The 25,206-nt window shown below is 41.1% G+C and overlaps 1 protein-coding gene across 11 annotated transcripts in view; it reads left to right on the forward strand.

Moving 5' to 3' along the window:
- The window catches only part of UTRN (utrophin), a 367,525-nt gene that overhangs the window by 100,901 nt on the left and 241,418 nt on the right, over positions 1-25,206 (forward strand). For all 11 annotated transcript variants that reach the window (XM_061991642.1, XM_061991648.1, XM_061991644.1 and 8 more), the window contains 7 exons: positions 2,041-2,186; positions 8,122-8,334; positions 19,610-19,723; positions 20,547-20,702; positions 21,628-21,798; positions 24,244-24,423; positions 25,061-25,195. In XM_061991642.1, the coding sequence (XP_061847626.1) occupies positions 2,041-2,186; positions 8,122-8,334; positions 19,610-19,723; positions 20,547-20,702; positions 21,628-21,798; positions 24,244-24,423; positions 25,061-25,195 (1,115 nt within the window). The remainder of the gene's footprint in view (positions 1-2,040; positions 2,187-8,121; positions 8,335-19,609; positions 19,724-20,546; positions 20,703-21,627; positions 21,799-24,243; positions 24,424-25,060; positions 25,196-25,206) is intronic.

The following is a 25,206-nucleotide window of genomic DNA, read 5'->3' on the forward strand; positions in this document are numbered from 1 at the left end:
TGTGTCTCTGGCACTACAGAAATAAATAATAACATTAGAACTGAAAAAGGAAAATTAGGAGAACCTTGTAAAATTGAAGTGCGTGTGTGTGAAATTTATTCTCTTTCAGGGCTGCTTTGAGCACATTAGTCATACATAATTCCTTTTGGAAATTTCATCTTTGAAGTGATTTGGAATCTGGCTTGCTTTTCAGGCGCTTTCTACTTTGGATTTGTTGTGTTAAAAATTTCATTATGAGCATTCAAACCAGTCATGCTGGCTTCTAAAGGTTTTTAAATAGTGCACAAAATATGTAGCTCTGTTTAATATTTTATAGCCGAATAACAAGAGCACAGACCTATAAGGAAATTTTTTTCCCTTAGTTTTCATTGTGTTGCTGAGGATTTCAAGGAAGTGTTTTGCTAATGGCCCCAAATGGAAGAGCATTAGGACTTTATTCTGTGTGTAATAAAAATAGCCTAGCAATTCAGTAATTGAGCCTATCTATATAATGCATTGCACCAGCCCTGCATGCTTCATTTGTATCCATGCAGAAAACTGTATGAATGTCTGCCACACTCAAATTACAGGGTATACTTTCATTCTTATTGTGGGGAATGAGTTTTTTATAACTGTTCTGAGTTCATGTACTTCTGAATAATTTTATTGGTGTTGTATATTTTGGTAGTTATTACATAATGTAACAAAAGTACTCCTTATTTTATCATACCACACATCACTTGAGGTGTTGTTAGTATATTTTAACCAGTTGTAAAAACACCTTAAGTATTGTAATATGTTAAATTTGTATTTGTGTATTGTTTGAATGATAATTTCTCTGCGGATTGTGCATTGCTAAAGAACAGGGGGGAATGTCAGATCAGGATACCAATTGTTTGCAGCACTGTTTGGATTGCTGTAAGGTAAAACAACTTCCAGAGCCATCTAAATGGGAGAAACAACTGATGTGGTGGCGCTCGAACATTTATGAACCTGTCACGCTTCGACTGACAGAAGTCCACCTCCTTTCAAGCCTCTTCTTTGCACCCCTGAAAATTCCTTCGTGGAGTGCTTCTCAGTCTCATCTCTACAGGCATTTTTAATGAGAATTGTAACTTAGCTTCCTATTGACAGAGAACCCCATTTTAACTATTTTCTCCTTCAAGATTTCTGTAGTTTAGTAACAGTGCACCTATTTAGTTTTTATGGAGTTCTTTTTTTTTCCCCTTTAAATTGATTCTCTCTTTTTGAAAAGAGGAACCTAAATAACTTTGATTTTTTTTTTTTTTTCTAGACCTGCTGACTCATTCTTTAGTTATAAATGGTATGACAGTTCTAACAATAAGCTGTTGAAAAGCTACTCGGTGAGGCAGAGCCTTGCATAGATTAATTTTCACTTGGGACAGTCATGAAATTATTTAGGAATCCAAGGCTGGAGCCTGTGCATACCACAGTACAGGTCTTACAGCTGAATTCCTGTTTGTGCCAGTTTGCCAAACATAACGTTTTCATTCTGAAATGCCAGAGTAAGGTACTGCCTTCTGCCTTGGATTCCACAAAGGGCTGGCTCAGGCAAAATCTGAGATGCGGTCAAAGATTGCAAGCGGTTACTCTGTACGAAGTCCACTTCTTTCTTAAGCCTTCACAGATAGTGTCACTGTTCTGGTAACAGGCCAAAAGCTGCTATGCTTGTGTATTTGTGTGCATATAATATATATATAATATAATAATAATAATAGTAATAATCTATATTTTTTTAATTTATATATAGAAAATTCATAGCTTATATTTTCACTGCATGTAATGTGTATCTTTAGCTTTATATGCAAAATATATTAATATATTATATGTATTTCATATTTTTAAAAGGAAAGAAAACATTAGCAGAACAGTTTTTTAACTCTTGGAAGGTCTCAGCAGGATTCAGTGTACAAATGTATCTCCTGATTTCTCGTTTCTGAATGATTCTGATAATTTTAATTCGGTTCATATCTCTTAATTTGTCTCATGTCTGTTTCCTTACCTTTTGTTTTGTTTCATTATTCTTTCTAATGATACCAGAGTCAGAAAGCCAGCCAAGCCAGGACTATGTGGACTCCCTGCAGCAACTGAAGGACATGCTGAGTGAGCTAGAGTGTAAGCAGCAGTCTATCACCAGTGGATTGAGTGAACCCAGTAAGATTGAGAAGGCCCTGCAACAGGCAAAGGCAAGTTCCCTTCACACAGAAGTGAGAAAGTAGTGTTTTCAGACAGGATTATCCTCCTTTCTCCTGCCTTTTTAATGTAACTAAAATATTACTCAGAGTGAAGCTGATCAGGGAGTGAGTGGTATGTGGAAGAAGCTTCTAGGGGTTACTAGCTGAAAGCTGGGTCCACAGGGAAGTGGAAGTTCTGAGGGATCTTCTCTGAAGTGTTGCAGAACTTCTGACCACCTTAGCAGCCTCCCCAGACTCTCTCAAATGTGCCCATGTTTCTCTTGGGCTGAGGAACCTCAAAATGGATGTCAAGATCCTGAGAACATCCCTCAGAGGAGTGTGGTTGGATCGGGTTGGTGACTCCATCTGAGTTCTTCTCCTTAATGTAGTTGTGAGGAAAGCCAGGAGCCTGGGATGTGCATTTGCCTTTGGGAGCTGTCCTTCAGTTCTCCATGCAAGAGTTGAGTTGCAGTTGCCTGGCAGCCATGCCTGTATCTGGCCTGCTTGGACTTGCTATCCTTGGGATGCCATGTCCCCTCCTCTGTGGCACCCCAGGGCTCCCTGACCTTGCCTCTGCCCTCCTACTGAGGCTGTGGTGTGCAGGCCTGTAATCCTGGGTATAGCTCATACATGAGGTGCCTGCCTGCTTAAACTATCTCTCAGGTTCAACTGGCTGAAAAATCCACACCATTTCATGCTCCTTGACTGTTATGAGAGTAACTGTACTTCTCTGGTCTCCAGATTGCCTTTCAAAGGGAAACAGTGCTCATAAGCCATAAAGGTAATTGATATAGAAAATCTGTCTGGCAGAAACATTTTCGTAGAATGGTAGGGGTTATAAGGGGCTTTTAGAGATCATCTTGTCCAACCTCCCTGCTGAAACAGGTCCACCGAGATCAGGTCACTCAGGAACGTGTCCAGATGAGTTTTGAAAACCTCAAGAGAAGACTCCACACCCTTCCTGGCCAGCCTGTGCCAGTGCTGCGCAGGGGGGGTTGTGGAGTTTTTCTAGTATGTTTGTTTCATATTATGAGTCTATAAAGTAAGGGGGGAAAAAAAAATCTATGGGTGACAGTTGCTTTGTAAATACTTGCTATTGGGGCAGGGGTGAAGTGAGGGGACAGAATTGTGTATCTTCAGTACTAGTTTGGGGTTGTTTTGCTTTAGGAAAACAGACAAATACTGCCCTGTCTCCCCCATTGTTGAGTCATGCTTAATTTAGAAACATGTTTGTTATTTCCTATGCGGTGGCTGTAGATGACTCTGGAGAAGCTCTTGAACTCCCAGCTGAGTTGGGAGAAACCGTGTCTGATTTTACATCCTTCTCTATTCATCAGCAGAGTTTAAAAGTCCAGTAAACAGGGCTGTTAGTGCTTTATTTTTTTTCTGAGACAGCAGATTAAAAGAGAAAACCAAAGAACTTGGAACTTTTTTCCATATTGTTTCTTTATTGTTTAAAGTTAGCAGGGATTTTCTGGTCCATACACTGACTGAATTGCAATGACATCTAGTCTTTTCCTACTTCTGCCCAAATCTCTTCTCTCCCTATTCAGAGACTTTCCTGAAAGGACATATGCAGCAATTGAAGACATAGACCCCGATTACGGGCAAGCAGAATCAGAACCATTTATTCTACAAGCATCCCCTTTACTTATACTCCTGTTAGTTCTTTCTAAGCAGAATCATTTATTGTTCCGTGGCCTTCAGAGCAACTGTGCTGATAATTGGTTTGCTCCTTGCATCTCCTATTCACCTGGAGACTCCTCCAATCAGCTACATGTGCTATGTTCATGTGCCAGTCCACTTCTTTCTCATGCTGTATTGAGTCTTGCATCTTGGTTTCCCACATCTCCTCCTTCTTTGTTTAACTGCTGACGAAGCAGCATAGTCTATATCTGAGAATGCAGTACTTGATTCATAGTTCTTGTAATCACAAAGCATCCAAATCCTACAATACAAGGCAAGCAACAAACAAATGCACTCAGCACTAACAAGGACACGATTCCTATTGGTAATATTAGCTTTAACCAAGGGCCCAGTCTTGACCACCAGCTCAGCCCCAAAAAAGGATTTCAGTCACTTGAGTTATTTGCTGAGATCTTTAAAATCCTGAATACTCTTATGTATTGACTCTGAGTGATCACTCAACTTCATACAACACACACCTTCAAAATCCCCATAACCATGTTCTTGTGCTAGCAATAAAAAAATCTATGGCAGCTCTGTTCTGTAAAGTGGCATGTCTGATTGAGTCAACATCAGATAGCAATCCAGTTAATTCTAGTGAAGTATCATTGCTCAATTTTACAAGCCAGCATCCCAATTTATTAAGCATTGCCAAAGCTAGAGCAGTCCCAATTCCAGGGATAAGTGACCCTCCAATCCTTTCTGATAGACCAAAATTGTGAGTTTGAGTCACAATTTTTGTCAAAAACGTGGAGATTCCTTATGATGGTTCCTTTTCATTTGATGTATCATGGTGATGTTAGGTGTTAGTAAGGACAACTGCCCAGATGTACATGGACCCCCCACCATGATGTGTGATGGAATGCCTTTCCAGGTACATTCACCACAAATTATAAACAAACTGGGAGGAAGCTGGATAGTAGCATTGGTTCCCTGTGATATACTATGTATGATGTCATTACACCACAGGCTATTAGTTTTATATACAAGTGTTGAGCTAGTTACCAACCAAGTTCTGCTTTGATTTCTACCAGTGTAATTTATATAAAAGCATAAATCAGCCCTCATGGTTCCAAGTAGGGTTAGTTCTTGCGATCCTAATGCTGCTTGTGGCAAATATGATATCCATCCATTGATTGTTTCAGTGTAAATACTATTACAGGCATCCTTTGCCACAGTGCCCCCACACAATCTAAGCTATCTTTGGTTACGCAGAGGAACTGCTTCCAAGCAAGTAGAAAAATGGTTAGTAGGCATAGCTGTGTACTAAGACAGAGTGTATTTTGTCCTGTGACATTTGCTAAAGTGACCCAGACATTCTGTTGGGGCTATGTGACTACCCATCCTTTCATGATGGCCCATAATATTCCTGTAAAGAAAAAAATCCCATTAATGTGAACTCCTCTGGTGTCGCTGCGCTCGGTGTTATATTCTCATTTGTCAGATATAGCTGAATGAATCGTGCCAGAACTTACTTTGATCCTAATCCTGTGGAGACACAAGCATATCCCTGTCCCCAAGTTATTAAATGTAGAGGTCGTTCCCATGGTCTTGTAGCCATGTCTGGAGCACAGACCAAAAGCTGTATCTGGAACATAGGAGAAGGCCCAAAATGATGATTCACATGTCATATCTGCATGAGCATGACTTAAAATGTTTCACACAAATGTAGCTTTCCATACTCATTCAGAAGGTGTATCCCCCTTAGTCCCCCTCTTCTGTTTAGTCAGCAGTTGTTTAAGAGTTTTGTGAGTGTGTTCAATGATAGCCTGCCCAATGGACGAGTGTGGAATTCCTGTTGTGTGTTGGATGCCCTATTCTGGTAAAAATAGTTGTGTGGTTCTTGATATAAATGCAGGCACATCGTCTATTTTAGTATGTTGTGGAACTCCCATGGATGCAAAAGCAGCTAACCATTTACAATGTATGTCACAACTTTTTTCTCTTGTGTATGTGGTGGCAAAGATAAATGCAGAATATGTGTCTATGGTGACATGCACATATTTAAGATGACCAAATTCAGTAATATGAGTTACATCTGTTTGCCAAATCTGTAAAGGAGAGGTGCCACGAGGATTGACTTTCCATTTGAGGCACTGGGCTGAGAGACTGACAATTGGGACAAGATAAGATTGTTATGAGCTTGTTCTGTGGTTAATTGAAGTTGGTTTTGCAATGATCGTCTCTTTTGGTGAAAAAAGTGATGTGAAAGTTTGACTTGTTGAAATAATTGAAGAGTAGCCAAAGCTACTGTAGCATGATCAGCAGACTGGAGCATCTTCCTTATGAGGAAAGGCTGTGGTACTGGGGCTGTTCAGTCTAGAGAAAACTAAGTGGAGAGCTCAGTAATATTTACAAGTATATAAATGGTGGATGTCAGAAGGTTAGGGTATCCCTTATTTTCTATTGTATCTAGTAACAGGACATGGAGTAATGGGATGAAGCTGGAACACAAAAAGTTCCATTTAAACATAAGAAAAAACTGTTTCACTGTGAGGGTGATGGAGCCCTGGCACAGGCTGGCCAGGGAGGGTGTGGAGTCTCTCTTTCTTGGAGGTCTTCAAGACCTGCCTGGACGTGTTCCTGTGTGACCTGATCTAGGTGAATCTGCTTCTGCAGAAAAGTTGGAGTGGAGTATCTATAAAAGTCCCTTCCAACCCCTACCGTTCTGTGATTGTGATCTGCATTATAATTACCCTCTGCCAAAGTTCCAGGCAAAGATGTGTATGATTGCATGAGTGATTAAAATATAGGTATGAGCACCTTGAAATGTAATACCACAATCTTTTAAGCTGGATAAAGAGTCTGGGATTATTGAGTTCCTTCCAAAAAAAAAAGAACCTTTGATCTATTTCACTGTATCTGTAACATAAAGAGAATCAGAAACAATATTAAGGTTAGTTGTTGGAAATAACTGAAATGCTCGAGCTAGCTCAGTGAGCTCTACCACTTGAGGTGAGCCTTTGATTATCTGAATGTGCTGATACCATCATCTGTTGATGTCATCTGTTTCTGTCCTCCAGAACACTGCTGCACTAAATGATTTCCCAGACCTATCAGTAAATACAGTAATAAAATCAGTAAATACCTTTAGTAAGAGATACATGAGACAACAGAATTTTAGCTCCTGCGGGAAAATCACTGAGAATTTAACAATACTTGTTTAGGTAAATGTACAGAGATTTGTCCAGTAAAATCTAAGAGCAGTCTGCACAGTCAGTGATTCTGCAATCATACAATCCAAGTCCCTTTTTATTACTAGGTATATAAATGACATCAGGGTCTGATGCTTTCAAAGTGTGCAAACAGAACTGCCCTCTCTGGATCAACATAGAGTATATCTCTGCTCATAAAGTGATTGTTTTTGTAAAAGCGTGAGGCAAAAGGACCAATTTTTGTGATCAATAGAGGATCTCTGTTTTCTGGATTCCATTTACACAGAAGAGCATAAGGTTGAAAGTCATGTGGAATTAAAACAGAATTCACTGGTAGTGAGGGACAAAAATGATGACTGCACCTCAACTGTACAGACTTCCTGCAAACGGTCTAAGACTTTTCCTCTCAGCTGCCATCTTGGACTGAGATTGAGATCACCCTTCAGTAATTCAAAAAGTGGATGTAATTCTTTGATTGTGATTCCAAGAGTCTTACCCAATTTACAGTTCCCAGCAATTTCTCAAGATCATTTGGAGTTTGTATTTGTAGCTGCAGTTTCAGTGCTTGTAGCTGTATTGTGTGATAAGTAATCTTACAGCCTAAATATTTTCATTGCACACTGTGTTGAGCCATTTCTTTGGCAATCTGAAGTCGGGCTGCTTGTTCTGCATTGTGAACGTCTGTAGTTACCTGGGTCAAATCATCCATCTTTTCTGCAGATAGCAATGTCATCCATGTAGTGATAAATCAGCACTTGTGGCCACAGCCGTTGCACAGGCTGCAATGCGTTTGCCACTGTGAACTGGCAGATAGTCGGACTGTTTAGCATTCCTTGAGGCAAGACAGTCCAATGGTAATGCTGAGTCAGTTGTTGATAAATTGAAGGAACTGAAAAGGTAAATTGAGACAAATCTTTTGGATGTAAAGGAATCGTAAAAAAGCAGTCCTTAAGGTCGTTCACTGCAAGTGGCCAACCCATTGAGATCATAGATGGAGTCAGAAGGCCTGGTTGCACAACAAAACCTTTGATGTACTTGCAGTTCTATGTAATTGGGTACTTCTGTGTCTGATACTGGAAGCATACATGTATCTTTCTTTTTTGTAGACAATTTGTGAAACACTGGAAGCCCAGAAGCCCAGGGTAGATAAACTTGCAGAAGAAACAAAGGCTTTGGAGAAACATGCTGCTTTGGATGCAAAGAAGATCTACATGCAAGACTTCAAGCATGTGCAGGGATGCTGGGACAAGTTAAAGCTCAAGATTTCCAAAGATGTTAAACTACTAGAGGAAATTACATCCAAGTTGAGAATGTTTGAGGTAAAATGAAAAGTTTGGGGTTTTTTTTAGTTACAAAACTCTATTGCTTTAGATCCCTTTCTCACTCCGTGTTCCTGAAGGAATCCAGGTGATACTGTTTGAGAGTGAAATGCTGGTAAGTCACTAGTCTGACAGAGGCTCGAAGCATATAAAGGGTTCATACCACACTATGCACCTGCCCAGCTATGTGTCATCAGCAAACCTAATAAGGGTGCACTCAATCCTCTTGTTGAGGTCATTGATAAAGATGTGAGAACAGTACAGGTCTCAGCACCAAGCCCTAGGGAACACCACTGATGACTGGCCTTCAACTGGATATAACTCCATTCACCACCACTCTCTGGGTTCTGCCATCCAGATAGTTTTTCACTCATCTCAGAATAGATCCATCCAAGCCATGGGCAGCCAATTTCTCTAGGAGGATGCTGTGGGAGTTGATATCAAGAGCTTACTAAAGTCTAGGCAGACCACATCCACAGCCCTTCCCTCATCTGCTGCCATGGCTTTGCCCAGCCAGCAATAAAGCACCACAACAGTGTCTCGCTAGTGCCCCTTATCAACCTCCACACTCATTAGGATGGCAGAGACCACAGTGAGAAAAAGAGTACCAAGGATGCTGTGGATTGAGACAAGAACAGGGAGGACTCACTGCCAATTACAATTCCAGGCAAGACAGACTCCAGTACTCGACTTAGAGAAGAAGGTAGGAAAGTTTATTCTACTACCTGCAAGAAACAAAACAAAAAACAAAAAGAGAGCAGACTGATGAGAAAATTCCAACTAGCACTTTAAGGTTTCCCTCCCCCATCTCTCCTTTCTTCCTGGGCCCAACTCATTGCTCAAGATATCTCTACCTCCTCCCCACTCAATGGCTTGGGGGGGCAGGGAATGGGGGATCTGATTGGTCCCTCACAGATGATCTCTGCAGCTTCTCTCTTCTCAGAGTATAAGGACTCCTTGCATTCTTCCCCTGCTCCAATATGGGTTCCTCCCCCGGGAGACAGTCCTTAACGAAGTTCTCTGGTGTGAGTTCTTCCCAGCAGCTGCAACTTCTGCCGATACAGGGTCCCTCCCACGGGACAGTCTTTGAATATCTCTGGCATGGGATTCTTCCCCATGGTTGCAGTGTCTTCAGATACAGGGTCCCTCACACAGGACATGGCCTCCTCTGGAATAGTCACCGCCCCTGGTGTGGAGTCTTTTACAAAGTGCAAACAAATCTCTGCTTCACCAGTGCCCTCCACAGGATGCAACGGAGTCTCTGCTCCAGCACACCTCTTCCTCTCTTCCCTTGCTGACCTTGGGGTCTGCATGGTCACTTCTCTGTCTCTCCCAAGTCCTTGTACCACCACCAGACAGAAAAGAAGAACAAGAAAGAACAGGAAGAATCCTCCTCTTCTGGCTGCTTCTTCAAAAGTGATTGCAGAGGTGCCTAATTGGCTCAGCACCAGAAGTGTGTTTGACTTAGCTGGGGACAGTTTTGGGCTTCTTACAGAAGCCATCTTTATAGTCCCTTCCCCATTACCAGAAACTGCTTCACATGAAACCATGACACTTACTAAGTGAGTCACCTTGGTTTAGAAGAAGATCAGGTTGGTCAAGCAGGACCAGCCCTTCATAAAGCCATGCTGACTGGGCCTGAACCCTTGGTTGTGACCTGCATATGTCTGAAAATGACACTAGAATGATCTCTTCCATAACCTTCCCGGGCACCGAGGTCAGACTGACACACTTGTAGTTCTCAGGATCCTCCTTCTGGCCCTTCTAATGAAGTGAAATCTTGCATGATAGAAAATCCCCCTGCTTTAAAAATGAAGAGTTTAAAAGCAAGAGTAGTTAAAGGGTATTTTTAAGTTTAACCCATTGACAAAAAGGGAGAATTAAGTGCTTAAGTAACTTTGCCAAGGCTGACTTGGTTATGGACCCTGGTTACAAAAAAAAAAAGGACAAAGACTCGTCTTCAAAGCCCTCCTTCCAGAGTGCCCACTACAAATAAGTCAGAGGCACTGGCAACAAGGGACTTCGACGAGCAAGTTCCAAAAGGGGAAAACCCACTAAACAATCCATCAGCTGCTCCACTTGGAACAGGTAAAGGACATCGTAGGAAGAGGCGATGGGTGCTTGTTGTGGGTGACTCGCTGCTAAGGGGCACTGAGAGACCCATCTGTTGAGCAGGTAGGGAGTCAAGAGAGGCGTGCTGCCTGCCTGGAGCCAAGATCAGGGATGTGGCCGAGAAAGTGCCACGGCTCGTCAGGGATGCAGGCTACTACCCCCTACTTGTGTTCCATGTAGGTATGAATTATGTCATGAGGCATGACATGTCCAGGATCCAGATGGATTTTAAAACCTTGGGGTAGCAGGTAAAAGGTAGAGGGATTCAAGTTATTTTCTCCTCTATCCTGTTCACTAGAGATAAAGGAGGAGTTTGCAATGGAAAAATCAGCCAAGTGAACTCCTGACTCAGAGACTGGTGCCGACGGGAAGGCTTTGGGTACTTTGACAATGGATCCTTCCTTGGGGACTACAGCTTGATAGGACGGGATGGGATTCATCTCTCCAGTAAAGGCACAGGATTATTTGGGAGTAGGCTAGCAAATTTAATAAAGAGATCTTTAAACTAAGGGGCTTGGGGGTTGGGGGGAGAAGCAAAACAGAACAAGCTGTCCCTTCTAGCTGGGAAACAGGGTAGGACAGGGAACGCAATGATAAGTGCCCTTCCTCTGCAACCTGGGCTGAGATACGGAAGGCTGACCACCCTGAGACAGAGCCAAACCGGGGAGGAACCTCCTGTACCCATCCAGGGAAACCTGTGTGTCTGAGTAAGCCCCTGTGCTACCTCTAAACCGATGCACGCAGCCTGGGGAATAAGCAGGAGGAACTGGAGATGTGGGTGCAGATGCAGGGCTACGACCTCATTGCGGTCACAGAGACGTGGTGGGACAGCTGCCATGACTGGAGCACAGCCATAGAGGGCTATGTATTGTTCAGGAAAGACAGACTGACAAGGCATGGAGGTGGAGTTGCTCTCTATGTGAGGGAGCAACTAATGTGTACTGAACTGTGCCTGGGTGGGGATGAGGAACGAGTAAAGTGCTTATGGGTAAAAATTAATGGCCAGGGCAAGACAGGTGATATTGTTGTAGGAGCTTGCTACAGGCCACCTGATCAGGAGGAGGATGTGGATGATCACAGTCCCTGGTCTTCATGGGGAACTTCAACCACCCTGATATTTGCTGGGATAGCCACACAGCCGAGCACACGCAGTCCAGGAGGTTCCTGCACATTGTTGACAACAACCTCCTGTGGCAGATGGTCAAGGAACCAACAAGGAGAGGTGTGCTGCTATACCTGGTACTGATAAATAAAGAGGACCTGGTTGGGGATGTGAAGGTTGGAGGCAACCTTGACTGCAGTGGCCATGAGATGGTAGAGTTAAAGATCCTGTGTGGAAGAGGCAGAACACAAAGCAGGACTGTGACCCTGGATTTCAGGCGAGCCAACTTTGGCCTCTTCAAAGATCTACTTGGACAGATCTCATGGGATATGGTTCTAGAAGACAGAAGTGCCAATGAGAGCTGGTCAATCTTCAAGCACCACTTTCTCCAAGCCCAGGGTCAGTGTGTCCCAAAGCACAAGAAAGGAAGAAAAGGAGGTAGGAGACCTCCATGGATGAGCAAGGATCTGCTGGGCCAACTCATGCAGAAAGCAGCCATCTATGAGAGGTGGAAACAGGGGCTGGCTTCTTGGGAAGAGTATAGGAACATTGCCAGGGCATGCAGGGGTGCAACTAGGAAGGCTAGAGCCCTTCTACTATTAAATTTAGCCAGGGATGTTAAGCACAGTAATAAGGCACTTTTCAAGTACATCAGCAGCAGAAGGATGGCAAGGGGGAATGTGGGCCCACTGCTAAATGCTGAGGGTGCCCTGATGTCTGAGGATGCAGAAGAGGCCGAAGTACTGAATGCCTTCTTTGCTTCAGTCTTTACAGCCAAGGCCAGCCCTCGGGAAGCCCAGTTCGGCAAGGATAACAGGATGGCCAGGACATCAGAGGACTTGCCCTGGGTGGAAGAGGAAGAGGTTAAAGACTTGTTGGCCAAGCTTAAAGCTCATAAGTCAATGGGTCCTGATAGGATGCATCCTAGAGTGCTGAGGGAGCTGGCTGGTGTGATTGCTAAGCCTCTCTCCATCATTTTTGAACAATCATGGAGAATAGATGAGGTGCCTGAGGACTGGAGAAAGGCAAATGTCATGCCAGTCTTCAAAAAGGACAGGAAGGACGACTCAGGAAACTACAGGCTGGTCAGCCTCACCTCCATCCCTGGAAAAGTGATGGAACAACTCATCCTGAATGTTATCACTGAACATGTGAAGGATAAGATGGTTATCAGGGGGAGTCAACATGGCTTCACCAAGGGGAAATCCTGTTTGACCAACCTGATAGCCTTCTATGAGTGCATAACCAGCTGGTTAGATGAGGGGAGAGCAGCGGATGTCATCTACCTTGACTTCAGCAAGGCTTTTGACATTGTCTCCCATAACACCCTCATCAGAGTGCTCAGGCAGTGTGGCTTGGATGAGTGGACAGTGAGGTGGATCAAGAGCTGGCTGAATGACAGAGCTGAGAGGGTGGTGATCAATGGCACAGAATCGAGTTGGAGGCCTGTGGCCAGTGGAGTTCCACAGGGATCGGTTCTGGGGCCAGTCTTGTTCAACATCTTCATCAATGACCTGGATGAGGGGACAGAGTGTACCCTCAGCAAGGTGACTGATGACACCAAACTGGGAGGACTGGCTGATTCCCCAGAGGCTGTGCTGCCATTCAGTGGGATCTCGACCGGCTTGAGAATTGGGCAGAGAGGAACCTCATGAGGTTCAACAAGGACAAGTGCAGAGTCCTGCATCTGGGAAGGAACAACCCAATGCACCAGAACAGGCTGGGGGTTGACCTGCTGGAGAGCAGCTCTGCAGAGAGAGACCTGGGAGTGCTTGTTGATAATAAACTAACCATGAGCTAGCAATGTGCCCTTCTGGCCAAGAAGAGTGGGATCCTGGGATGCATCAATAAAAGTGTGGCCAGCAGGTCAAGGGAGGTTCTTCTTCCCCTCTACTCTGCTCTGGTGAGGCCTCATCTGGAGTCCTGTGTCCAGTTCTGGGCTCCTCAGCTCAAGAGGGACAGGGAAGTGCTGGAGAGAGTCCAGTGCAGGGCCACCAAGATGATCAGGGAACTGGAACATCTTTCATATGAGGAAAGGCTGTGGGAACTGGGGCTGTTTAGTCTGGAGAAGAGGAGATTGAGGGGAAATCTTATTAACATTTACAAAAATCTAATGGGTGGGTGTCAGGAGGTTGGGACATCCCTTTTTTTGATGGTATCTAGCAACAGGACAAGGCGTAATGGGATGAAGCTGGAACGCAAAAAGTTCCACTTAAATATAAGGAAAAACTATTTCACTGTGAGGATGATGGAGCAGTGGCACAGGCTGCCCAGAGAGGTTGTGGAGTTTCCTTCCTTGGAGGTCTTCAAGACCCACCTGGATGTGTTCTTATGCAACCTGATCTAGATGAACCTGCTTCTGCAGGGGGGTTGGACTAGATGATCTCTAAAGATCCCTTCCAAACCCTGCCACTCTATGACTCTAAGACTCTATGACTCAGTGTTTACTGGTTAGATGAGTTTCTCTGTTTCCTGTATGTTTCTTCTCTACATTATTTATATTTCTAATAGGAGAGGAAAACAAAGTAATGAAAACTAAATATCATGAACTGGGGCTGTTTAGATAAGAGAAGACTGTGGGGTAGTTACAATTATCTAAATGGTGGATGTCAGGAGGTTGGGGCATCACTTTTTTCTGTTCTATCTAATGACAGGACAAAGGATAATGGAAAGAAACTGGAACACAAAAAAATGTCATTTAAACGTAAGGAAAAGCTATTTTATTGTAAGGGTGAGGGAGCCCTGGCACAGGCTGCCCAGAGAAAGTGTGGAGTCTCCTTCTCAGGAGGTTTTCAAATCCCACCTGAATGTGTTCCTGTGTGATCTGATCTAGGTGAACTTCCTTTAGCGGGGGGATTGGACTAGATGATCTCTAGAGGTCCCTTCCTACCTGTACCACTCTATGATTCTGTGATTTAGCTAATGGAATTATTATCATGACCCAAAAGCTAAATAGGCACTAACCATCATGCAGTATCAGCTTGGAAGTATAAGCTAATCAGAACAGTATAAAAGTGCAAGTATAGTACTATTCTTTCTAGCCTAATGTTTAACTAGACTTTAAGTTTCCTATTTTTGTTTTCATATTCTTAAGTTCAAAAACCAGGAAAACTGCTTTTAGAGATTCCCTCTCTCAGGATGAAGGCATATGTGCATTAGCTACCAGGATTCTGTATTTTCAAAGGCATTAAACTTATTTTAAGGTGTGGAATTGTTTGTATTGTTTTCCATTTAACAGTATGTATCACGCACATTCCAAACATAAATGACTTACTGCATGTGCCTTCTTGAGAACACTTCTGCCATATATGCATACTACCACTTTTTCCCAGCAGTTCCTTTCAGTCTTTCTTTCCCTTATTTCTAAACCAGAAAACTATTATTTTATTTGGTAGTGGATTGGAACTTTAAGGGTGTATTTGGTTTTAAGGCAGATAGAATCTTTAATGACTGCTCAAGTACAGGCACATGTTTAACTGAAATTTATATTGGTAAGGCCAGGTAATTGACCTACATTATGTTGCAGTGAAAGTTGGACAAACTGTTGCTGATTCGGGTTCAGAAGTAGTAAAAAGCTCAAGTCTTTTTTTCTTTAAAAATTCACAAACCTAGAGGAAGTCATAATAGGGGTAATAGGTAACTAAATGCTGAGTGTACATCCATGCTCCCAAGGCTAGAGGCAAAAACTTACTCCTGCTCATAAGGTGTTGTTCAGTAATTGCTTTTTTCAGGACTTGAGCTCCTCCTAGCAGTGCATGTGGGATGTGTGTGTATGAGTAATATAGGTATGACAGTTCAGTCTAGCCTAATGAACCTGTAAATGGAAGCCACAAACCAACCTGCAAATAATAGGAGGAGCTGCAAATTTTCAGAGAAAAAAGTCTCTCATATATATTTTTGTATAATGGACTTAGAGCGTGTTACCTGAATCATAAAGATAAAACTGTCTTTGTTGATTCACTCCCCAGCCCCCAAACAACTCACCCCATGTTCAGGTGTATGTGTACTTGTGCACTTACATTGGAAAGAGTTTCTGCTTTTAGTCTGGTTCTTTTAAACCCATGTTTCCATAGCTACTTTCAACAGCCTGTGGGATTATGTGAAGCTGTGGAGGAGCTGATGCCACTGGTCAGCAGGAGCTGCTGCCCAAAGCTGTCTTGTATGGGAGCCTAAAAGAAATTAAGTTCTAAGATTTAGTCAAGTCCTTGGTGATTGCTTTCCAGCAAGTATCTCTTCATTAATTTATCTTCTGACTTTGACTAAAATATACAATATCTTTCTTTGTGGTTAAATTTACTAGTTATTTACCATGACAATAAATGTAAGTCTGCTTTAACATTCTTTGTGCAACAACTTTCTAAGTCTTGTTCTTCAAATGATTGCAACTTTCCAGTTGCTTTGATTATCTGTAGCTATACCGTACAAGACTTACTTACCTCAGCAGTTTTAGCAGCATTTTTCCCCCTTAAGTTCTTATAAATGCAGAACACTTTCAGCACTTGAATCATGTTCAGTTGAGTGGACCATATGTATACCTGCTTTCCTAAATAACAGCTTTAACTGGATGCAGCCTGAAAACTGAAATTCTCTCATGTTTAACTGTGTGTGTATGCAGTATTAGCATGGGAGGTTTTTATTTAGGAATCAAATATTCATTTTTTAGCCAAAGGTGAAGTGTCCTGCTCTCTGAAGCTATTCACAATCTTGTTGGTGGCACCCTGTGTGTGAAGTACTCACTGATGAAAGACAGGGATTTGTATGCCCAAGGGTATTTTGAAGAACTATGGAGATCAAAGCATTGAAGCCGTGTGCTGTACATAAGCTGAAAAAGAAATTAAAGCAGAAGAAACAATGGAAGTGATTTATTAAATAATTGAAAATGGAAGGAATAGTGATGTTATCTGTAGAATTATGGGGCTTAGAGCAGGGGTATATTCTCATGAACTGAATTGATGTCTACAGTTGCTGCATTTCCTAAATGTTTCAAAGCTGTCAGTGGATGAACAGACCTGTATTTATATTCTCTGACTTTTTCCTTTTGAAGAAGTAGTAATAACCTGTGCAGGGGCTTTTGCAGTCCAGCACTGTGTGAATAAAGATAAGAATGTAGAGCAAGTTGAACAAAAATGTTGTGAATGGCATTGGACTGATCAGGATGGAATTTGCAGTACAGGAAGGACTGATAGGGAGAAGGGGTATATGGTCCTGGTGGAGACACTGAATGGGGCTGTACTGGAGATGGGATACCAGAGAGAGATTATTTTAGAGAATGGCTGGGCAGTGTATGTCTTTGCTTAAGAGAGAAGATGAAGTGTGTGGCTACTGCAGGAAAAAAAGGGTGGAGAAGAGAAAAAAAAAAAGGTAGGTGAATGACAGCCCTTTGAGAACATGTGGTCATGTGCATCTACACACAGTGCCAATTGATTTTTTTAATATTTCTTTTTTCCTAGTTCACCTTTAAAAACAGAGGTTTCCCAAACCATCTCTCCTTACATTTAGGTTTTGAAAAGAACCAACATAAGCATTCTCATTTCAACAGCGAGCAGACAGGTGAAGAGTGTTTAAAATGTCCTTGTTAGCCTGATGAGCAAGTCAGAGGTGGATGTGCCTGCGAGCCCTGACACCCAGGTGTCGCTTCTATGATTTGCGATGTGACAGAGGCTCCCCTAAGCTGACAACAGATGCATTAGTGACATGATCAGTGTTTTACTGGGAGACCATATTACTCATGTAGGGGGGAAAAGTAGACATGGCTCATCTTAATGGTTTTGCATCTTGGATTTTCTAGAAGAAAATTTCTATATATTAAACTTTCTGTTATCATGCCTCTAATAAAGGGGAGCTTTCTGTGTCTTTGATGGTATATCACTTTTCTTTTAAATCTATTGCATGGTTGTACATCATGTACATCTAGTAATGAACAAGTTAAAATTCAGCACGTTTTATTTTTGTTTTGGCCTGTAGTAAATATCAGAAAGTGATCCAGAATTTTGGTTCATGTCTGAAAATTGAGAGCTCTTATGCATTTACAAACCACATTGTATATTTGACCATTGGTAATTGTTTACCTGCACAGTGCAAGAGCATTTATTTCCTTAAACTTCTGTAGACTTGACTTGTGATTCAGCAAGTTATTTAAACATGTGCCTAACTTTGTGAGTAATCCCATTTAATTCACTTCAGCTATTTAATGCAAGTAGCTTACTGTAAACAAGCTAAATTAGATATATGCTAAAATGCCTTGTCAAATGGCAGTCTTTATAAATATGTATTCACTTTTTTTTTTTACATTAAGCCATGTTTCACTTGTAAGCCTCCTGGGGTCTGTTTTTTTGGAAAATGATTTTCAGGTTAATCAACTACAGGGAATTCCTCTGAAATGGAAAAGGAATTAAGAAAATGTCATGACTTTGACCTCTAACGGTAATATTGGCCTAAAAATAAACATGATCTTAGTCTAATGGGTTTTCATTAATGCAGATGTTTCTTTTGAGAAGCAGTATGTAATGTATTGATCTTGAAAGAACTGTTATTGTAAGGTTTTTAAGGAAACAAAGTGTGCTCTTCTCTGTGGTGACATGCAGAGTAGAAGGTAAAGCTGGTGAGCTTTGACTTGGTTTCTCAATAACAGTGCTTTGTGAAGAGAATTGTCAGAATTAAAAGATGCCATCTGTTAAACCCAACCAAACAGTCCAAACACGTTGATTAAAAAGAAGTCCAACTATGTTATGAAAAAGTGATATTAACAGGTCAGACCAGGACAGAGAAAAACTTTCTCCATGCTCCAAGTTTTTGGTGGTTTTGTTTGTAAGGACGATTGGGAACATCCACAATTGCTTGAGAAGGGGATGACAGCCCTCCTATCTCCCTCCTCACCTAATTCATTGTGGGATATAAGTCAAATGCTAAATGATATGTCAGAAAACTCTGGAATTGTGTATGTATTTACTTTTTTTCACTGTGCACTGTTATCACAGAATCTCACAGAATCTTAAGGGTTGGAAGGGATCCCGAAAGATCATCTAGTCCAACTCCTCCTGCCAGAGCAGGGCCACCTAGAGTAGGTCACACAGGTACTCATCCAGGTGGGTTTTGAACGTCCCCAGAAGAGACTCAACAATGCATCTGGGCAACCTGTTCCAGTGCTCCATCACCTGAATAGTGAAGTAGATTTTCCTTATGTTTCTTTGGAACCTCTTTTATTCCAGCTTATACCCATTACCCCTTGTCCCATCACTGGACATCACTGAGAAGAGCCTGACTTCATACTCCTGACACCTGCCCTTTACATATTTGTAAACATTGAGGTCACTCCTCAGTCTCCTCCAAGCTGAAGAACTCCAGCTCCCTCAGACTTTCATCATAAAGGAGATGCTCCACTCTCTTCATTTTTGTGGCCCTGCGCTGAACTCTCTCCATCAGCTCTAGCAGTCCTTCTTGAACTGAGGGGCTTAGAATTGGACACAATATTCCACATGTGGTCTCTCAAGGACAGAGTAGAAGGGGAGGAGAACCTCTCAATTTATTACCCACACCCCTTCTAATACACCCCAGGATGCCAGTGGCATTCTTGACCACAAGGGCACATTACTGGCTCATGCTCATTCTGCTGTCCACCAGGACTTTCAGGCCTCTTTCCCCTACACTACTCTCTAAGAGTTCATTCCCCAGGCTGTACTTGTACATGGGGTTGTTCTTTCCCAGATGCAACACTCTACACTTGCCCTTGTTCAATTTAATCAGATTTCTCTCTACCCAACTCTCCAGCCTGTTCAGGTCTCACTGAATGGCAGCACAGCCTTCTGGTGTGTCAGCCACTCCCCTCAGTTCAGTATCATCAGCAAACTTACTGACAGTGCCTTCTGTTCCCTCAGCAAGTTTATTAATTATAATGAGTACAGTAGCTGCTATTGTCCTCAGACTGGTTTTTTTTTGTAGTCCAATTCAAAACCAAGGAAATGGTAGCACAGCTTGTACTATATTTTTTAGATAGTGTTGGAAGTTGAAATGCAATGGAAGTCGTGGCATTGTATCAACTCTTCATTACTGTATTTGATTTAGACTAATTCGAAAGTTGTTCAGAAGTGGATGGATGGGGTGAAAGATTTCTTAATGACAGAAAAGACTGTTCAAGGAGATACTGAAGGACTTCAAAGACAACTTGACCAGTGCACAGTGAGTTTTGCCTTTTTAAGAACTCTTTTGAAATAAGCAATGGCTAACATTTCTTCTTAATTATTTTTCTTGTTATTAAATACTGTCTGTGGCATATTCCACTAAGCCTGCCAGAAAAATTGTCTTCTCTTTCTTTTGGGTGCATTTTAATAGTTTCCTTGTGTGTAGCCATAACACTTTGTGCTTTTCAAAGGTGTTTGCCATATTTACAAATATTCATCTACAAATGGACATAATTTCTTCTGAAAATGTTTATATATTTTTCCCAATTTTGTGATTACAGAATTGTATCTGAATAAAAAGTGCTTTTTACATTCAACTCCCAAGGCCAATAAAAATAAAAATCAGCAAAGTCTGAAACATCTAGGGTTTAGGAATTGTGTATGTATCAGTAAGATGACTTCCTAGCTAATGGCACATAGTGATCACAAATAGGTAGAGTAATTTTATCTCACAGTATTTAACTACGGTGTACATTCAAATGTTTGTCTCCAGAAGAACATGAGTCTGAGGTAAGCCAGAAACATCAGAGTATTTAGTGTGTGTAATCTTCAAACTTATGTTGTTCTAGTGCTGATATTTGGTATATAAGAATGTTTACACTGTATATAGTAAGCTATTTTTTGGGTTTTAGTTTGCATAGATCTGATGTTTTGGACCACTGAAGAATTCTTAAACAGTCTGATGTTGAACACCAGCATCAATCTGCTTTTATGATAACATTTGTCAGGAATAATTTTAAATTACAAAATTATTGCAATTCTACAAATTGATATAATGTTTTGCTAAAGAAGAGCATTAATTTTTTCTAATCTATCCTCAGAGGTTTGTCAATGAAATGGAGACTATTGAACCATCACTGAAAGAGATGAAAGAAGTAGAGTCTGCTTTAAGAGCTCAGCCTATTGCAAGCATAAACACGTGGGTGAAGTCTAGGCTAGCAGACTGCCAGACTCAGTGGGAGAAACTGAGCAAACAGGTGAGTTCTTCATATGTTACTAGTTCTTCTTTGTTCCTGCAACAGTTTGGTTGGTTGCGTGGAACTGGTGAAGAGGTGAAACAGTGGCATGAGTATATTTTACTTTTCCCATTTTCAAAGTGACTGAAGTCCAACGTGGTCCAGTGAATATTTCAAAAGTGCAATTATGTTGAGGGGATACCTGTGCAACAGTGGTATTGTTGAAATAAATGTGCTTCTTGGTACCTAACGGCAAGTAGCACAGTTTTTATAAGTAAAAATTAATTTATTCACTTTGCCTCATGCTGCTCTTTGTGGGGTGAGTGGAAGTCTGGGCTTTTTGTCCCGCTGTTGCTAAAATCTGGAAAATTGTTCTGGCCCTATGTAATTTCTGCCTGATACTAACCAGCTTTAAAAAATAAATGGCTATAAATAGACTGCCACTTCAGTCTGATGTATTTGGCTGGGTGAAAGCTTTCTGCTGTCTGTAGAAACATACTACTTCAGTTACAATGCCTGGCAAGGATCTGTATTGGAGAACCTTGCTCTTGATATAGAATCCAGATTGGATTGTGGAAAGAAGTGAAACCTAAAGGGTGTTTAAGTGCTCTATATAAAGATATATCTAATTATATAATACTTGTGATCAGAAGCTCATTTTTTTCCAGATGACTTTTTTGACAGAGGTTTTTACCAGTTGGCATACTATGAAGGGGAAGAAAAAAAAAAGGTCATTTTCCTCCTTCTGTCACCTATATTTTTTTTTTCTTTTGGTCTGCAAAAAAGGGTTCATGAATTTGTGTGTGTGTTTGTGTAAAAGTCTTAATCAAAAAGGCCTGAAAATGTTTTGACAGTAAAGTGTTTTAATAAAGACTTGTGGTTTTTCATGTGTATGAGGACATTTAAGTAACAAAACTGCTATTTCTTTCTCCACCTCGGATTCTAGATTGTTAGTCAGAAAAATCGCCTGTCTGAAAGTCAGGAAAAAGCTGTAAATCTGAAGAAGGATTTGGCAGAGATGCAAGAATGGATGACCCAAGCTGAAGAAGAATATTTGGAGAAAGATTTTGAATACAAGTCCCCTGAAGAGCTGGAAAATGCAGTGGAGGAAATGAAGGTCAGGAATAACGGATCATTGTAGAGACCTGATTAAAGAGAAACAGAACTTAATGGCTTTGGGGGTTGACCTTTTGTCAAATATTATCTACGTGGTGAGGAGCGCAGTTCATGACAAGATTAGTAGTATTTTTCAGCTTTACTTTGTGGAATTTTTGTTTCTAAAGCACAAAATATAAAAACAGATGTTATATTTGGCCACGAGGGGTAGGGATTTCGTAATGAATAGCAGCTTGTCCAGCTGTTGAGCCAAGCTTGCTATGTATAGCATATGAAATACTAAGAATATGGAAACTTACTGCAGGAGATGAAACTTGCAAAAGGAAGTATTAATATACCTGTCTAAATCTGTAATTCTGAAAACATATTTTGCTTCTAGCTGTTGGGCTTCAGTTTGTCCTCTCAATATAGTCACTTAACATTTAGAAAAGCAGTTTGGAACAGGTCTGTTGTAAGGTTATATTGTGTCCCTCAGCTGTTGCAAACTGTGATGCTGGTCCCTGCTCTGATTCTGGGACTGATGACCAAAACATGGAGAGGAAGGAGCTATTTTTTTTCTCTTTGTAAATTACCAGTTAAATAGCTAATTTTCTTGGTGTAAACGATACTTCTCTCTGCTTTTGAATCTGAGAATTCAGTCACATCTTCAAAAATGTTTTTACTTGTGTATCCACACTTAAATAAGTATCCACTACTGTGTTACTCAATGGAGCATAAAATGAAGAAGTCTTTCTCCCTTACAAGTACTTTACAAATCTATTTGAAGTTTTGCATTGTTCTTTCTGAAAAGGCTTTCTGAAGCAGTCTTTAACAAGTGTTTTAATATATTCATGTTCTTTGAAGCTATTTGACATCACAATCTGGCAGCCTGCTGAACACAAGCCAAAAAATGAGGAAAATCTCTTTTTTATTGGCAAATCTGGGAGACTTTGAGCATATTTACCTTTGTTAAATCCAGATTATATTTTGTACTTTTAAATTTGGCATATGTTAGTGAGCCAGTAAGCTTGCTGTAATGCTTGCATATCCTTTTTCATTTGAAGTAAGAATGTTATGCTGGGACTACTTTTAGGAAGGGGAAAGAACAGTCTATATATTTGACCAGGAGCATTTTTGCATAAGATTTTGAAAAACTCTTGAGCTTGCCTAATTTTGCTCTCATTTGAACTGGGAGTGGGACTCCTGCTGACAGTTGAAAGAGAAGTAGGTTTAAGATGAGGCTAGGTGGTTTTTGATAATCTTTCCATAAAATTGTATATTCTCCAGAATTTCTGTTCTTTGCCCTTCTACTAATTAGCTTTTTTGGTTGCTTTACATTTAGAAGAACAATACATGCAACAATAATGCTGTTCTATTATAAAATGCAATGCTTTATATAGCAGAGGTGCTTCAACTTCCTAAAACTGTCCTTGAAACCTAGAAATAAAGAGATACGGAACAGTCTTTTTCTGTAGCCTTCTAGTTGTCTCACACAGACAGTCTTGGACTGGTCTGCGTGATTTGTCTTCCAGCTACCCTGCTTCCCAAATTCTGATTGGGGCAAAATTCAACAACTGACAATGCAATTTGTCCAGGCCTACGTGTGTTGGGCGTTGTGCTGTGCTTATACCATATGTTTGTTATCAAGCCTCTCTGAATGCAGTTGGGTTAAGTGAATTCTTTTGATTGTCCTTCTTGCACATTTCTCTAGTGCATCTAGCAGCTGTTGGAGAGGCCCCAACTTTGTAATTACATGTGTCCCAGTTATCTTTCTTGGATAACTTTGGGAGATAGGTCCTACACTTGAGTCACCAAAACCCCATGCAATGCTCCAAGGGAGGTTTATATTGGATATTAGGAAGAGCTCTTCCACTGAGAGAGATGTTTAACACTGGCACAGGTTTCCCAGGGAGATGGTGGAGTCCTCATCCCTGGAGCTACTGAAAAGACACATAGATGAGGTTCTAAGGAACATGGTTTCAGTGGTACATTTGGCAATGTTAGGTTAGTAGTTGAACTCAATAGTCTTAAAGGTTTTTTCCAACAATTTTATAACAGTTACTGAGATCTGAGACTTTAACTTCTGTAAATTAACCCTACATTTTTCTGACTGGTATGCTTGTGTTTAGCAAACTTTTCTTTTTTGTGGTTCACTTTGTTTTCATAGCTGTATGCTGGTGTGTAAATAGCACTCATCTTAATAGTTTTTGCTTTGAGTCAAGGATTTTTAATGAACAAACTATAAATGGTAAACATGTCTTGTATGTTTAGTAAAATGTGATTCATCAACGCTTGCTAACATAATCTGAATTCAGTGTAAGATACTGCCATATTTTTTTACGCTGAGACCCAAGAATACTTTGGCAGCAGCGCTTCAAAGGTTAAACTGCTGTTCTTTGGTTTGAGTGGTGAATAGCTGACCAAATGCCAATGGGGAGTTGATGGTATAATACATTTTTTTGGACAGAGAGCAAAGGAGGATGTGTTGCAGAAGGAGGTGCGGGTAAAGATTCTCAAAGACAACATCAAGATGTTGGCTGCCAAAGTGCCGTCTAGTGGTCAGGACCTAGCAACTGAGCTGAATGTTGTGCTGGAGAACTATCAACTACTGTGCAATCGGATCCGGGGGAAATGCCACACTTTGGAGGTAAGAATGATGGCACTCAGCTTAGTAAAATGGAGACAGGTGGCACAAGAGGAAGGGAAGAGGACACTGAAAATATCCACTGAATCCAATAGTTTCTGCGTAAATGTGTTTTGTTGTCTCCTTTCTGAGATTAATTTCCTTTGTCATCCTTAGCATCAATGAGACACCATTTAACTTTGCTTTTATAATCTGCATTGTAATCAACACTTGTGAGACCTTGTCTCACAGCTCTGATATCTCTCTGTAGATCTTCCAAAGTTTCAGAAAGAAACTTGTTGGAGATAAAAGGTTGAAATACAATGATAATCAGAACATGTTGATTATACTTTGGGGTAGGTTGTATATGCCCCGTCTTTCAAGAAGGGATGCATTTTGTTGCATTCTGAAATTGTTACAAGAATCTGAATGTCAGTGATAATTTTAGTGTCAATTGAAATAGTTCTATGTGCATTTTGCATATTTCTTTTTATCTGGCTGCTATAGCTGCAGTTTCTTCTGTCTGGAACTTACTGTGCCATGGCATGTTTCTGAATATTTTTTACTTGACTATTTTAGGTGTGTGTCTTATGTTGTTCATAGGATATATAAGCTATGCCTGCTATTCTAGGCTAATGCATATTTCTTCTGTTGCTCCTAGGAGGTGTGGTCCTGTTGGATTGAGCTGCTTCAGTATCTTGATTTAGAAACAGCTTGGCTAAACAATCTGGAAGAAAAGGTGCAAATGACAGAAAATCTACCTGATAAGTTAGATGCCATCAATGATGCTCTTGAGGTATGGTAGTC

Source organism: Colius striatus, chromosome 2 (genome assembly GCF_028858725.1).
Source record: "Colius striatus isolate bColStr4 chromosome 2, bColStr4.1.hap1, whole genome shotgun sequence".
Lineage (NCBI taxonomy): Eukaryota > Metazoa > Chordata > Aves > Coliiformes > Coliidae > Colius > Colius striatus.